The sequence below is a fragment of the Pezoporus flaviventris genome, unplaced genomic scaffold (genome assembly GCF_033815535.1).
Source record: "Pezoporus flaviventris isolate CSIRO_AGI_PZ_B2104156 unplaced genomic scaffold, CSIRO_AGI_Pfla_v1 ptg000001l, whole genome shotgun sequence".
NCBI lineage: Eukaryota > Metazoa > Chordata > Aves > Psittaciformes > Psittacidae > Pezoporus > Pezoporus flaviventris.
The window spans coordinates 3530972-3546861 of record NW_026892549.1 but is presented as its reverse complement, the minus strand read 5'-3'; the positions used below and the strand labels follow the sequence as shown (position 1 = coordinate 3546861).

Below are 15890 nucleotides of genomic sequence, written 5' to 3'. Positions count from 1 at the left end.
ACAGTTGCCAACTGAATGGTAGGCTTAATGCCTGAGCACAGGATCAAAAGGAGAAAAAATGAAAAGAGGAAGGCTTGACAGGAGTGGTGACTCCTGGCTGGTAACTCAAATTTTAGCCACAAAGAGATTTCTGTGTTTCTGACTCCATCTCTCTGTGTTTTGTCAACGTACATAGTATTTGTTACACTTTCCCCTGTATACTAACAAATCCTGAGTTCATGCGTGGCTTGTTTTAATATTCTGAAAAGAAAATGTGCTTTTTTTTTTTTGAAAGAGAATATTGTCCAGGATTTCAAGCATTTGTTTCCATAGAAGTTACTGAGACACTGGCCTTCTGACTGCACCTCAGCCATCTTTAAGAAGAGATCCTGATAACTAAAATTACTGGAAAGTGTAACTTAGTACTTCTGAAATTTGAAAAGATCACTTTTCAGAAGTTCCATGGGAATAATGAATTTGAAGTGAGAGTGTTTACAGATACTTCCATCACCTCTTTACAAGTAGCTTTCACATTAATTCAATAGGAAAATTATAGATGAGTTCACAGAAAAGCTACCTGAGAATTATTTGGACTTTCCATGGGCTTTGTTTGGAAACAGAGAGGATTGTATGTAAATAAATCCTGCTGCATTTCATGTCAGTGTGTGCCCATTTCCTGAGCTTTCATGAATTTAAAGTATGTGTTTATGTTTTCAAGCAGAACAAAGAACTTACCTTTCTGAACAAGGGCCCCAGTAATCTCATGGCACTTCAGCCAGCCCAAGCTTTGAATTTCTTCTCCAAGAATGGGGAATTGCTTGGTTTGGGGAGGTGTGTTTAAAGGATGTCAACAGGCCGATTGAGTTGAGCATATAGAACACTGTAGTTCTAAATCAGCAGCATGTTTTTCCTTTGCTGGCTGACATGCCTTGTTTTGGCATTCTCCAGAGAGTTGCTGTAACATACAGACTTTTATCTAGGGCTGACAAGGAAAGAAAATTTAACTGGAAAGGGCAACAATAAACCAGTGATTTTCCAAGTTGCAGGAAGGTTTCTTGGCAGCTTCAGATATCCTGGGGATGTGCAAGAGCCCCGGGAAAATGCCATCCAGCCTCTGTCATTCCTTTCTTCCTCCCTCCCAAACTCTCTTCCCTTTGGCAGCCCCACAAAGGGTTTAACATTTACTTGGAGCCAACACAGGCAGGACACAAGCCAACCCAAAGGCAACAGCTTGGCACGGGGTGGGAAACACAGCTTGCAGAATGTGCCCATCTCCTCTGTTTCTTCCCCTGGCCCCTGCTGCCATTCCAAGTCAGGTGGCTGCATCAGCACCTTCAGCAATCATCGCCAGCTTCTTCACCCAAGAGATCCTACACCTCCCAAACCAGCCTGATACCACAGGGGTCCTCACTGTTGCTCACCCCTGGACAGACATGAGGTGTGCAGGAGCCTGGGGAAGGGCTGTGGCTGGAGAAATGGGGGGCTTGGGGCTTACTTGCTGGAGGCTGAGCTGCAGTTAGTCCTGATAATGCTGTAAAAATGGAGAGAGCTCCAGTCCTGAAAGTGGGAGACTGCTCCAGCAGACTTGCTGAAGCCACTGGAGGCTACTTCTCCCCTTGCTGGCCAATTCCTAGGTCTGTAAAACACAAGGGTGAGCTCAAGCTGGAAGGGAAGGGGTGCAAGATGTAAAGCAACTGCATCCCACAGCAGAAGCACCTGGAACCTCAGTTCTTCCAGTCACCATGATCCATATTTTATGTTCTCTCCCCCCACAAAAAGGTATCTATGACCTCAGCATGCAAAACCTGCTCACACCACTACTATATCCCATTTCCTGAGTTGTCTGCCCTTTCAAAACTCAACCAGTGCTATCAACTACACTTAACAGGGCTCTTGGAGCACCTCAAGTGGTTTCACTCCTGGTTTGCTGGCACCTTTTTATCCGGGTCTGTCACCTTTCACAGAGAAAGAGAGATCCTGGATGTGCTTATGGTATTTGTCTGTAACTGTAGCAGTTAATGAGAATTCATCCCCAGCCCAAGTGAGTGACTAGAAGCTGCTGCCATCTGAGAGCCCTGTGGTGGCCTACATGAAATAATGAATGGAATTACTCCAGCTAATGGCAACTATTTAGAAAGCAAACAAAACACATGGGTTTTGGCTGGGCTTGGACCGAAGGGGCTCCCACTGATCTTAGATATTTTAAAATGTCTCTGAAAGAAAGGGAAGCTGGCATGTATTTGAAATGCCCACAGTCTAGTTCAATCTACAGAATACAAGCAGAAAGATGCAGCACTCTTCAGTAATCTTTGAGATGTGAGATGCATTGTTGTGTCCTAAATCATATACAAGAGGACAAATGCATTGGCCTTAACTATCTCAACAAACTCATTAATTACCATTTAGTTTCTGAACACTGAAATGCATGAACAGCAGAGGGACTTTCTTTTAAAATGTAGACATTGTAAGGATTCTTAAAATAAACTCCCTGTGTTTCACTGTTTTGAATTATAAATGGATTTGAAGGACAATTCAGTGACTCAACCAGTGGGACTGTAGTTTGACCTACACAACAGATTACACCACAAGGGAAATGGCTTTCTGTGATTTCAGTCAGTAGGATGGAATTATTTCTGTTCCTTTCAGTACTTTACCAAATTTATTAACTGTTGAGGAACAGAGATGACTAAATGGTTCGGTTTCCCTTTGCCGATTTCCTAAACATTTCACCACAGTTAGGGTTTGGAAATAGACAGTTTCCTTTAAACAGTCATTAGTACTACTGTACCTCAGACCATAAAACCATCCCTTATTGGAAATAAAAGCAAGATTGCTGAGCTAGTTGGCATGCACTGCTGTCTGCATGTTGTAGAACTGCACTCGGAAGTTCAAGCCTCCTTTCCAGGCACACACCTCAGTGCTTTGACTTTCAAAACCACTGAACACCTAACAGTCCTGCTGCACGATCTCAGCTCTTCTGGAATCAAAGCATTTAATGCTTTCTTTAGTGTCTATCTGTAAGTTTAGATGCCATCTTAAGTTATGCTTTAATTGACAACAAATTAAGTTTGTAAACACACAACCTGCAGTTCTGACATCCCAGTAAGTTTACAGATCTCTCTCTAACCCAAGTACCCTTCTCTTACATTAGAGGCTGCCAAGCAACCTGAGCAGTCCTGCACAGCTAATACACAGCCTGAGAAGCCCCTTGGTGAGTGCTCAGCATATGCCTGCCACACACCTTTGCCTTAGATGTCACACACACAGCTTGTGTCCGCAGTCCCAGCTGACCCACCTGTCCTTTACTGTCATAGCAGCATAACACCGTGGTGCTTAAAGATGACTCTGTGAGACTTTTGCACTGATGTGGTATATTTGAGACAAAACTACAGTAGAAACATTTCAAGACTGGGTAGAGTGGACTACAGATCACAGTTTCTTGTTCCCATGAACAGTGTCAATACAGATCTTAGTGCAGTGCCTAAAGCAGTTCATACATCACTACCGTTGTGAAACAGAAGAGGGCGCACTTCGTTTTATAAAAAACCCACAAACCAACAAATAAATTATACATTGAGAGCTACTGCCAAGCTTTACATATAAAAGGTAAAAACACAGTAGTTAGTGTGGTTTTAACAAAAAAAGTCTAGCTAAGAAAAGTCTTACATACTTTAAAAATAAGTTTGTCCAGTTGTGGGGGTGGGTGTTTATGAAGCAGAGTGCTCACACCAAACAGTAACAAGGAGTGAATTTTGTAGGAGAATCTCACAGCTCCCTGCTGCATAGGGTCTGACTTCAGCACAGAGGTAGCACCCACTCCTTGGGCACACACCACCACACAATGCTGAGCAATGGATCCTGGCTGCAGCAGCCTGTGGGTCTCCCTCCTGAGCACCCTGAATGAAATCACACCTGTGCTGCCTCCAGTTGGGCCTGGCAGCAGGGGCCAACACGTCCATGATGCTGACACTCAGCCAAACACATGGGGATCACATCGGCACCGCTGAAAGGCCACTAGCGTGCTTTGTTGGGTTTTTTTTGGGTACAAAAGTAATGATTGTCCAGCTGCATTTGAAAGCTGTGACACTACCATGTCTAAAAGCTATCTATACACACACTACAACCTTCTAGACTAACACTCTGTGTGCCCATAGAGCTTTAAATGCTATCTGGCTGTGCAACAGAGCTGCTAATACTTAATCTGGAGAAGTTCTGGGCTGTACCAGAATATGTTCACCATGTGAAAAATATATCCAATGCTGTTGGTGAAGGACACGCTGACCTTAACAGTACATCTTTGCTTCAAGAAATGAGAATGAGGAAGGTGCAGACAACACGTTAACAGGCAAGGGCTGAGAACAGTTTGTGAAGAGACTCAAATATAACTGTACTGTTTGCCTGAACTCCTCTAATGGTGCTGCAAATTTTCTTGTCAAAGTTGTGTCCAAAAAATTGTCCAACAAATAGCTTTTACACAGCTGCCTTTGACAAAGTGTACATGGAATTTAATCAAGCTAATTCATGAACCATGACAGATTACCAGGTAAGTAGTTGTTTTATGTCATTCAACTCATCTAATTTTAAGCCGTTACTGCTGAAGAAGATTCCCTTAATTCAAGTGCAAGACGGCCTGAACTCCCACACTTAAATACCTGTTCCACCAGCTCGTCAGACCATCACCACATAGCCAGCATGTGCAGATGCTCTGGTCTCTGCCTGTCGGACTGAGCAGGTCAGCCTGAAACGCCGTTCTAAGATCAACACCTCCCCAAGATTCAGCAGTTTGAGATAGAGACCAGGGTGTTTCTGTTATTATAAATGTTAAGAGTTCTATAAAACCTTTTACTCCAATCACTTACAGCGGGTGGCTGGAGTAAAATCACTTTAGATTCAATCACTTGTGTTTTTAATTTACATTTTAATCATAGAGTTAAAAAAAGCATCTGTCTGTGATGAGTTCCGCATGGGCACACAGCAAAAGGGTGCAAGGCCAGTTAATGGGGACAGGCTGGGACATGTGTTAGTAAGTCAGTAGGGGATAACTTTGTTGGGAAAAAAAAAAAGAAAGCATCTTTTCAACCAGGAAACTGGCTTTTCCCAAATGCCTCCAACGGAACACACATTCATTGCCTCCTGTCAACTCTTCCAGCTCTGAAGAGGTTGGCAGTCCTGCCACCATCCAACACCAGATTCACACACAAGTTTTATTTAGAAGCCTCTTTAAATACATTCCAAAAAATAGATGATTAGACCTTACGCCAATCAATCAGTAGCAGAGTATTGGCGAGAAAATCCCTTTTCCTCAGTAGCAGACAGGCATTCATTAACAGTTATTAGTATAAGTGTAGGAACTACCATACCTGTTTGTGTCTGACGAGTAACACCACTATGCTACCTGGTGGCCAGTCAGCACTCAACACTGTAGTTTTAAAGCAAAACAGTGATGCCAAAGTACAGTGTGTTCAGATCACCCAGCTGTGGTGCCTCAGGCTCACCAGGCTCCCTATGTAAACCATGATTAGGACTAGCTAAATAAGCTATACTGGGTTAAACAGAGTATTTCTTCCACCTATCAGATATCACTGGAAAGAACTGTGTTTGCAGCCCCAAATCTACTAGAAATGGCAAGTCCCCAGTTTAACAGCTGAAATTTTTGAATTTTTAAATAAAGTTTCAAGTACCAGTCCTCTGAAAATCTAGGAAAACCTTGACGCTTTGAAATTTCTGTATTTACACACGTGTGCACACACATAAAGACCCCTCCAATCAACATCATCTCACCCATGCTGAAACAGAAATGTTGGCTGCTTGGAACCATTTAGATTTTAGGGGGACACACTCACCACGCCTTATTTACCTGTTCTCTGCTGTATGGGGCTGTTTAGGGGGAATCCAAGGATAGTGTTCAACATGCAGTGCTGCAAAGCTGTAAGCCTCTGCTATTCTACTTTTTGGGAGCGATTCAAGCTAATAAACAGTTCACAGAGCTCCTGAACCCAATGGGAAGAGTCAAATATCAAACATGCCTTAAAGAAAATGCTGCTGCATTCTGTCTATTTACAAAACCAACACATGTAGCTGGCGAATGCCAACTCAGCTGCTGAGCAAACAGATCAACAGTATGTGCCAAGTTTCCCCCCACAGTCCTGGCTTTGTGCAGGAATCATGCTGCCGCAGCCATAGCTTCCCTTTTCCTGCAGGAACTTTGCTGGCAATTGTGTTTTTAATCCGGACTAAGACATTTGATATTTGAATTGGGAACCTTCAACATTTTAATGTGCAATAAGGCTCAGACTTAAAATTATAAAAAGAATCCAGTACTCAACTGGAAGTAATGCCGACAGAGCTGAGTAATGGGTGCGTAAGAACTCCATCAAGAACAGGAGCTCTGCTCTGGCTGGTGGTTCAGGGAGCAGGCAGCCCACCCACACAGAGCTTTAGGTGCTGGCTGGAGAGGGGCTGAAGAGCCTACCCCCACAGTCTTGAATCCCAGTTCTTGAAGCAATAGCTGCAAATCATAGTTTGCAGAGAATCACTCTGGCATGGTGCTCCCACGAGCTCCCACAGTATCTGGGTTTCTCTATTAAGGCCTCAGGGGTTTTGAGGAGTGGCAGTGTGCCATGTAAATACCATGTGGCTTCTTCCTTAATACTCTCATTCAACCTTTTGCAAACAAGAGCACAAGAGCAGCAGTAAGAACGCCCCAGTCGGAAAGAAGCAGCCCAGCCAGGCACCAGCTGACCTGCACAGTCCACAGTGATTTGGTCCACATCTGTGTCTACGCTGAGACACATGCATGTAATCAGTGTGCAGAGGTGAAGCTGTGCATACAGGTTCCAGAACCAACTGTCACATTTAAAATTGTTTTAAAAAAACACATGTATATAAATATTTATAAACAGCAGCACTGTGCAGAAAACATCCTTTAACCCCAGGGCTATGTACAAACCTCCTCCTAAGAAAGATCCCAGTTGTTCCACCTATGTTCTCCCCTGTTAGCAGATGTGGAGTTTTACCATTGGGCTTCTGTGTTTCTCTGATTCTGCACTGACCTTTTCACAGGCTGTACCCATAGAGCTCACATGCTTACCTCTCCTTAGCCACGTGGAGATACTGCTACCCAGGATTAAAATGATCTCTTCAAACTGTACGCGTTTTATCCTGTACTTGACTTGAGCACCAAGAGGCCTTCACCAGCAAGTGCTTCTACCTTTGTTCTGCAATGGAGTAAACTGCTTACAGGAGCTTTTTATCTTTTTTTTTCCTGTTTTCACCTTATTCCTTCTATTCTTTGTTCCACATACAACTACTAGATAACACTCGGAACAGGATTTGTGGTGGTGTTAAGAACTGATCTAGTTGTACCCACACACTGCTAACATCCCTGATAAAAGCATTCCCAAAGCACAGCATCTGGAAACAACATCCAGAAACAAGACAGAAACAAGAAAATAATTTTCCTTCCTAGTTCTAAGACAACAAAACTAACCAATAAGCAGATCCTGAAGTGCCTTCACTGCTTCAGCATTTAAAACAGACATACCTCTAGCCTAGAACATGTGTATTTGAGTCATACAGGAAATCAAATAATCAGTGTCAAAATGCGGGACCTCTGCTGTAGCCTGCTAATGCTAAAAGTTGTTTGGCAGGTTAATTTTCCTTTTCCTGGTTGCAAACTGCAGCTCAAATCCAGTCAGCACAGTTGATCATGGATGGACTAGATTTTCATTCTTTCCAGGTACTGTAAAAAGAGGTGCAAAGATTATTAAGGGGTTTAAGGCCAAAAGGAGAGTATGTGTTGGTAAAACAAAGGAAAAACAGTGTATAATCACACAGAAGAAAATGTCCTTGGCTGTATGAAGCAGTCATCAGTACTGCGAGAATACTGTGTACATAGCACGGCCACGAGGTGGCCCTACAAATTCTCCTAATCTTTCCACTGTCAATCTAGAGAGATAGGAATATGTGCTCACACTTCTACACTGTGGTCGCACACTACAACACTAACTTCACAGTGAATGCTTCCCATTAACACCTGAGAGGCAGCACAGGGTACGTAAGACTAAACCTAGTGTGAATGGAACACAACCAGATTCTGTTCCTCGCGTTCAGAATTAGTTCCAGTGTGGTACTTCACTTCTCCCCGAGGAGAAGATCAAACGTGCATTGGTTTTACATTCTGATTTTGACAGTAATTCCAGTTAGATTGCAATAAGTGTAGAAGTCTCTTCCTGGATCCCAGCAAACCAGCAGGCTGTTTGACTCCTGTTCAGCAAGAACCCAAAGCAAGCCTTCTTGAAGGATACCTTGGAGGTGTGTTAGAAGATTTGACTTTCTGTGAAGTGGGAAGGTGCAGAAACTCCTTCTAGAGTTCTGTGGTAAGTAAACACTTCGTTCTTATTGTAGTATCCTCAGAAACAGGGCTAAAAGGCGGAAAAAAAATAAAAGAGGTCCAGTAAATACACTCCTCTCCCATGACTCTATTAAAGAGGAGTATTGTTGCAAAACGCATTAATAGCTGTTCCCCTTGTAATTTAATGAGATCAATCCCTCTGCCACCCATCACCCCTGCCAATCCTGACAAGTATTGGAACACTGTAATGACATTTCTCCGAAAAATCACTTGTACCATCATTTTAGTCCAGTACTAAAACATGTTCGTGGATAAGGAAACAAACTGAAATGACAACTAAAAAGAACCGTTCAATTTTACAGCTCTTACAATGACACAGATGTACCTCAAATTCCAGCTAAATTTGTATGCTTTGTTCTTTTACTTACCTGAATTTCAGAAAGTTTCCTTACGCTCCAATGATATACAAAAATATACACACATCAGCTGCTCTATTTCTTTATAAGATTTCAAATGTAGCTTGTAAGCACAGCAAAACAAGGTACTCTGTATAAATGACCACTATAATTGTTTAAATGGAAGTAGTAAGAGCACAAGCTTCCCTTCTACCCCATACAGACTCTGAAGTGTGTGCTGAGGACGCCTTACCTTGCAAGGACTTCGGATGTCTGCTGGGGTGGTGGCAATCCAGCTGATGACAACAGGGTCTCCATGCTGCCTTTCACTGACTTCATAGCTAAGGCAACATCATTTCCCAAAGGTCCATTGGGAATAAGTCCAGTCTGAATTGGGGAGAACGAAACAGAAAACTGAAATAAAAACGTGCCAGGACAAGACAAGCTAATCATAGACTGGTTTGTGTTGGATGGGACCTTAAGACTCCCTGCCATGGGCACGGATGCCTTCCACTAAATCAGGTTGCTCTAAGACCCGTCCAACCTGGCCTTGCACACTACCAGGGATGGGGCAGCCACAACTTCTGTGGGCAACCTCTGCCAGCGCCTCACCACCCTCCCAGTGAAGAACTTCTTCCTTGTATCTAATCTGAATCTCGCCTCTTTCAGTTTAAAGCCATTACCCCTTGTCCTGTCCCTACCTGTCCTCGAGAAAAGTTCCTCTCCATCTTCCTTGTTGGCCCCCTTTAGGCACTGGAAGGCTACTCTGAGGTCTCCCAGCAGCCTTCCCCAGGTTGAACAAACCCAGCTCTCTCAGCCTGTCTCCATAGCAGAATTGCTCCAGCCCTCTGATCATGTTTGTGGCCCTCCTCTGGTCTCATTCCAAGAGATTCACATCCTTCTTATGTTGGGACCCCAGAGCTGAGTACAGTACTACAAATGCGGTCTCTTAAGAGCAGAGCAGAGGGGGAGAAACGCCCTCCTTCAACCTGCTGGCCACGCTTCTTTTAATACAGCCCAGGATATGTCTGGCTTCTGGACTGCAAGTGCACATTGCTGTGTCATGTTGAGCTTCTCATCAACCAACATCCCAAAGTTTATATATTAACAGAATATATGTGTTGTTTGATTTACTCCAGCTGAATTTGCTTTATTTCTGGTCTAGTATGTTATTTTGTGGGCTTTCAAATTATTAAAAATTATTATATTTTACTATTTTACTTGTTAAGGATTGGTCAAATAACTCACTGGCACTATCCACCTCGGTGTTATCACGGGCTGGGAGGACACCTACAAGAACCAAACAAATGCTCATTAGGAAAGGTTGGAAGTAGCTGAGAACATTCTAAAATACTGCCTCCCAAAGCAATCCTGTCCCCCACATCCATCTCGGGTAGTTGTCTACTGCTAATCTTTAAACCACGCTAGTGATGAGCTGCAGATGTGACTTTGTAACAGAAGGTAAATGGCACCCACAGAGCATACAGCTAACACCCACTCACTCACAGAAACTCACTGGGAGCAGCTTCAGCATAGTACTCCCTTCCAAAGGCAACTGAACCCATTATCTTTTCCTGCTTTGTGAACAACATTTACCGAGAGCACATTTCTGTGAACAGTTCAGATGTCCTACTCCTTCCTTGTTTTTTGGTGCACACAGTAACTTTTTTTTTTGCCAGCACAGATTATAAGATATTTCTTTACCTATATAAAAGAGTTGTTTTGTATTAACATTTATTTTTCAAGTATTTATTTTATATATATATATATATATACACACACATATATATGTCTCTGTGTGTGTATGCACATTTACATATAATTTCTCAAGTGTTATATATACCCAGAAGCCTAAGAAGCAGGCTGGCAGTCACAGCTATACTAAATACTACAGGCTCTTGTGGCACAAATACAAATTAATTCTTCAGGTTCCTTCATTCCCATTACAAAGCTGCAGTGTTCACAACCCTACGCCAGCCACTCTTCAAGTAGGGCAGCATATACGCAGTGATCCAGGTCAATCACCACTTCACTCTACTGCAGCAGATCCAAGCCTGGTTGACAGATACTAGAGCCAGAGGAGAGTTCATGAGTAAAACCCACTGTACATTTGAAGGAATAAGTCTGATTTTGAAATACATTTACCCGAGGTGTGGCTTCTGTAAAGTCAATTAGATTCTCTGTCAGTGATGTTAAGGAAACGTCATGGTCATCTGGAGTGCCCTATGGAATAAATCAGTTTTGAATTGAATTCCCATTAGTAATCAGACAGGTCTGCTGAATACTCCAGTGGCTTCCCAAATTATGTTAAGGAACTTAATGTTATGCTCTTGATGAATGCCATGGCTTATCAGGTTTGTTCTCTCAAATTTTTATGTATAATCTTTTTCAACAGACTTTTTGTTTTACTTATTCTCATCAACATATTGGAAACAATGTCAAGCATCAAATCACTGGGGTATAAAGGGCTCCCCACAAGTGTGAGGAAAACAATTGGTTTAGAAAAAGAAGTTTCAGGCAAAAAACCTGAAAGGACACTCAGAAATGGCCTTTGGAGAGATGTATACAGTGACCCTGCCTGCTCCAGAAAGCACTCTGGTATTCACCAAGACTGGTATTCATTGAGTTATGAGAGGCATGCAGCAAGGTCTGCTGTGCTTGCCTGGAGGCGGCAGCAGCTCAGAATGTGACATACAGAAACCTTCCAGGCTGACAGGTGGCGATACCTTTGAAACAGCAGCCTCCTCAGGTGGAGCCAGATTAGCTGGAGTCAGCAGGTCCTCATGGTTAGAGGCAGCATTGTTCTCATTCAGTGCATTACTGAAAGGAGAAAACATTCTTATCAGCACACTACCTGGATAGCAAGAAACACTGCTGCTCCTCCCTGATAGCTCAACCCAAAAACCGGACACCAATTCTATGTGTGGCATACTTGTAAGCATGCTGAAGAAAATGCCTTCCAACTATTTCTGCAGATTACTGCTCTCTTTCATGGTTTCAGCTACAGTTGTGTATAGACCCAACAGTTATCAGCATCTTCCATCTCAAAGGAGCTTCTTCAGCCCTTGTTCCTAATTCGCCTGAAGCCTTCCCAGCCATGCTCTTATCTTCTTCTTTAGAGCCAGAGCAGCAGTATGTCAGGTATTTCAGTCCTTTCAGAAGATGAGAGAGATTCACTCAATGCTTGCTAAGATATTCACCCCAAGGCCTGCCTTGTATCGATCAACTGGTGCAACAGTACTTGAAGATGCATTTGTCAACCTGCTTAGTCAGATGTAGCCTAGAAGCTCAGCAACTGTTCCTCATATTTTCAGACCTGCTCATGCTAATCTCCACATGGTTCCTTTATCCCAGAAACACATTTCTCCTGAATCACTTACAGAACAAAGATGTTTGAGGCAGGGATTGCTTTCAGCAGCTCTCCTGGGTCCAGAAATACTGGACTGGTTGTTGGGGGACTACTCTGTGTTTTGCCTGATGGGATAATGTTCCTGGCACAAAACAACAACAAAAAAAACAAAAAAACAAAAAAACAAAACAAGTACAGCCTTCCATGGGAGGCTCTTCATGAATCACTAGTTACAGCATACTTTTGAGATGGCTAGATGTACATTTTGTTCACTACCCCCATGTGCTCTTTGAGGTGTGACACATGCTTATCTTCGTAAGTGGTCAAGAAATTACATGTTGTAACTAACTTTTTTCAGTGCATGAAACACCAACTGGAACTAGCAATCATTTGAGTTTCTGTAATTCTCAGGAAATCAACTGTTAGTTTTGCACACAATTAAAATACGGGCAAATAAAGAGTATCTGGATTACCTTGTATATAATAAAACTTTGCTGGTTTTCATTTTAAAACCACTTCACACTCACCAGGTAAAGCTACACTACGCAAGGTAAAATGCAATGATCACTGAATCACCAGAAGTCCACAGTGAACTGCAGGTTCTCAGTGCTGTATTTGGGTAACTAAATCACATGTTTCTTCCAAATCTATTCAGTACCTGGCAGCAGCATCCTGAACATTGGAATTCTTGACACCTGTCAGGCTGTCTTCTCTTATGACCTGAGAAGAAAAAAAATGAACAAAGACATTTCTGATACCTGTTTCCATCTTGTGGTGGTTCAGAGAATCACAGAAGAGCAGAGTGCCTTCCTGCCAGCATGAAACTATGTTCTTTTACTGCTCAGGGACTTAAAGCATCAATTCAGTGTAGAAATGAAAATAACTCGCCAACATAGCCAAATAAAATACCACTAATTGCTACAGAATCTACTTGGACATGCTAGAAGCAAAGTGCTAGTCACAGAATCACAGAACACATTCTTGGTTAGAAGGCAACATTTGGAGTTATCTGGTTCAAGAACCACTCAAACCAGGGCTTGTTCAGGGCTTTGTCCAGTTAACAAGGATGGAGTTATCATCAAGGATGGAGGTTCCTCCTTGGGCAAACGCTGTTCCAAAACTGGACCACTATTATTGTGAAGAAAGCCTGAAAGGCTCTCTTTACTCTGCCTTGGACTTTGGCTCCTGGAATATCCTTATCTGCAAGGCACCTTCACCACCACCAGGCAATTGAAGAGAAATAAAGTATTTGAAAGCATCACAGTCCTTATCAGATGAGTATTTACCTTGTGCCCTGCTTCTGCCTGGGCCTTCAGGATATTACTTTTGATATCTGCTGGAAGCCACGTTGCTGCTACGACTGGGCTCTCAATTGCATTGTTAAGACATTTATCTGTCAACTTCACCACTTCATCCTAGACAGGAAAAAAAATCTTTATTAGAAGCAGTTCCCACATGGAAAACTCTAGGCTGAAATTTATTAACATCTCTAAATAACAACAGTGCTCTGAGGAAGGGGAAAGTTACCAGATTTATACCAAAATGAAAAAGCATTTCCCCCTTTATTTTGGAACTCAGTTGCAAAGTCACAGCAAAACATAAATTAAAAAAAAAAAGTACAATGCTTAAAAGTGAAGATGTAAAGTGCTGTGCTAAAAATACAGTGTGTGAGAACTGGAGTCTATATTTGCAGCCTAGTTTACATGTAAATCAATACAGCAACCATCATATTTTATCATACCAGTAAAGCCTGACTATAAATTGATAATTTACCCTGAAATGCAAGTTGGAAGGTTTTTAACTTAAAATCCACTTAGAACAACAGTTTAGTGTGCTATTAACTACCTCTTCCATCACTGATGATATCAGAACAAACTAGCAGGCAGATATAAAATGAAGACAATTAAAAATGAGATACCTTTCACTACAGTGTATTTCATTATGTGAACTGCATTACTTAATTACAAAACGTTAATTAAGCATTCAATCTACTAATTGCTATTTGATTAGCAACAGAAGTTAATCAGCTGAGTGAAAACTAAATCTTGTGACCTTTCTTCTCAGGATACGGTTCAGCAGGGGGAGACAGAGTCCTACTTTCCTCAGCATATGCCCTGAAGCTGGCTCTTTCCTGGGGGCCAGTGCTGCATCCCTGCAACACCCCCCCGGGCAGGCACCCCCTGCTGCATTCCCACATGCACCAACTGCAGCGTGTCCAGAAGGAATGAAGCCCATTGCACAGAGTGAGCATGGGAGAGGAGTTAGAGAGGTGAATACCTGTCCTACACACAGCTCTCCATCCCCCTGTAGTTTTTTTTCATTCAGTGGAGTGAGAACTTCTAAGTATTTAGCCTTTAGAGAGGTGAAAAAGTTTCCTTATCTCCTCCTTTTCTCATCTCTCAGGGTACCCAAACAGGAGCTTACCAGACTCTAGAGGAGAACCCTTTTAAAATTCTGACTCCAGTCAGCAATGAACTCTGCAAAATACTCAAGACCACTGTCAACATAAGGGCTGACATGATCAACACAAGTATGAGGAGGAACACCCAGTGTTGCTAGTGACTATTGCTAGCAGATATTAAGAGACAGACATTCCCATAATTCATGAAGACAAACAAAATAATTAATGTTTAAGTGTTCTTATTTTAGAGAAGCTGCTGAAATTGCCAAAAGTCTGGAAGAATTAAAACTGAATTATTATTACCTGTACAGTCGCAGTACCCAAGCGTGATAACCCTTAAATTCTTACACTGGACCCCACTGAAGCAGATGGTTTATACAAATCCCTGACAGAGTTTCTAAGGCGCTATTCCAGTACCACTGATACAGTAAACTTGATATTTTAACTGAACACCTGAACAAACAGTTTAATTAAGTTGCTTTTAGTTTATTAATGATTAGATTCCCAACTTTTGGAAAAGTTTAGTACTATTAAGAAATATTTTAATCAAGTGTAAGTTCTATTCAATATTTTCATCAATATTAAAGAAACATTTTTATCAATCCTTTCTATTTTGTGACTGAAAAAAGCACTGGTGTTTTACTGTATTATGTTTTTTTTTTTTAATGGAAAGAGTATATAGCTAGAGGGGAAAGCATCTGGCACCTGACAACACCTCAAGATATCTCATTTACAAGACAGTTCTGTTGTTCACATAAACCAATAAACCTGCTGGGGTTCATCAATATTCTAGCTCATTACAAATTGTTACTGTTTCCATGTACCAAACAAGCTATATTTGTACTCAATTCTTCAGTTAAAATACATAACTACGCAGCAATGTAAAAAGAGAAGGAAAAAGAAAGACTAAAGACAGCAACAGGGGTGTGCAATCCCAATCCTTTGTGCTTCTGAGCAGCATTTCTGGTGCCACTGAAAAATCACTTTGTGCACAGAGATGGGAGTCTAATACAGACTAATTTTGGAACAATTTCCACATGTTTACAGATCACAACAAATTCAGAAAAAGAAAACCCTCACGCCCTCGCATTCCTGACTCCAGAGCAGACTTCAAACATGGTGAAACAGGGTGAACTTTTTACTGTTCCTTTCACTTCAGCAGCTGATGAAAGCTGAGTGTGTATTTAAGAGCTATTTGCAGATCTCTTTTGGCAGATCTGGTCACTGTGCTAGAGAAAGCTGGGAAAGGACAAAGTCACATTCTTCCATCCCAACAGAATTTGGCAGGGAGTAGTGGTGAAGAATGAAACCATTCATTCCCCCCTTCCCAGTTTTCATTCTACAAAGATTTCTCTTTTTTCCTAAAAAAGATGGATAGCTAGATAAATATTTCCCTACCAAAGAAATCAATCC

General features: G+C 42.0%; 1 protein-coding gene across 7 annotated transcripts in view; it reads right to left on the bottom strand.

The window, feature by feature from the left end:
• The window catches only part of EPB41L5 (erythrocyte membrane protein band 4.1 like 5), a 465429-nt gene that overhangs the window by 402122 nt on the left and 47417 nt on the right, over positions 1-15890 (bottom strand). For 3 of the 7 annotated variants that reach the window (XM_061465359.1, XM_061465523.1, XM_061465446.1), the window contains exons 19-26: positions 13363-13491; positions 12735-12796; positions 12108-12218; positions 11454-11547; positions 10873-10950; positions 9976-10017; positions 8981-9114; positions 7463-8402 (exon numbers count right to left, since the gene is read on the bottom strand). The exons of 1 other annotated variant lie outside the window; for it this stretch is intronic. In XM_061465359.1, the coding sequence (XP_061321343.1) occupies positions 8345-8402; positions 8981-9114; positions 9976-10017; positions 10873-10950; positions 11454-11547; positions 12108-12218; positions 12735-12796; positions 13363-13491 (708 nt within the window). In that variant the 3' untranslated portion in view covers positions 7463-8344. Of the gene's footprint in view, positions 1-7462; positions 8403-8980; positions 9115-9975; positions 10018-10872; positions 10951-11453; positions 11548-12107; positions 12219-12734; positions 12797-13362; positions 13492-15890 lie in introns of those variants that run through there. 3 more of the 7 variants (XR_009745529.1, XM_061465587.1, XM_061465656.1) reach the window with 3 other exon arrangements.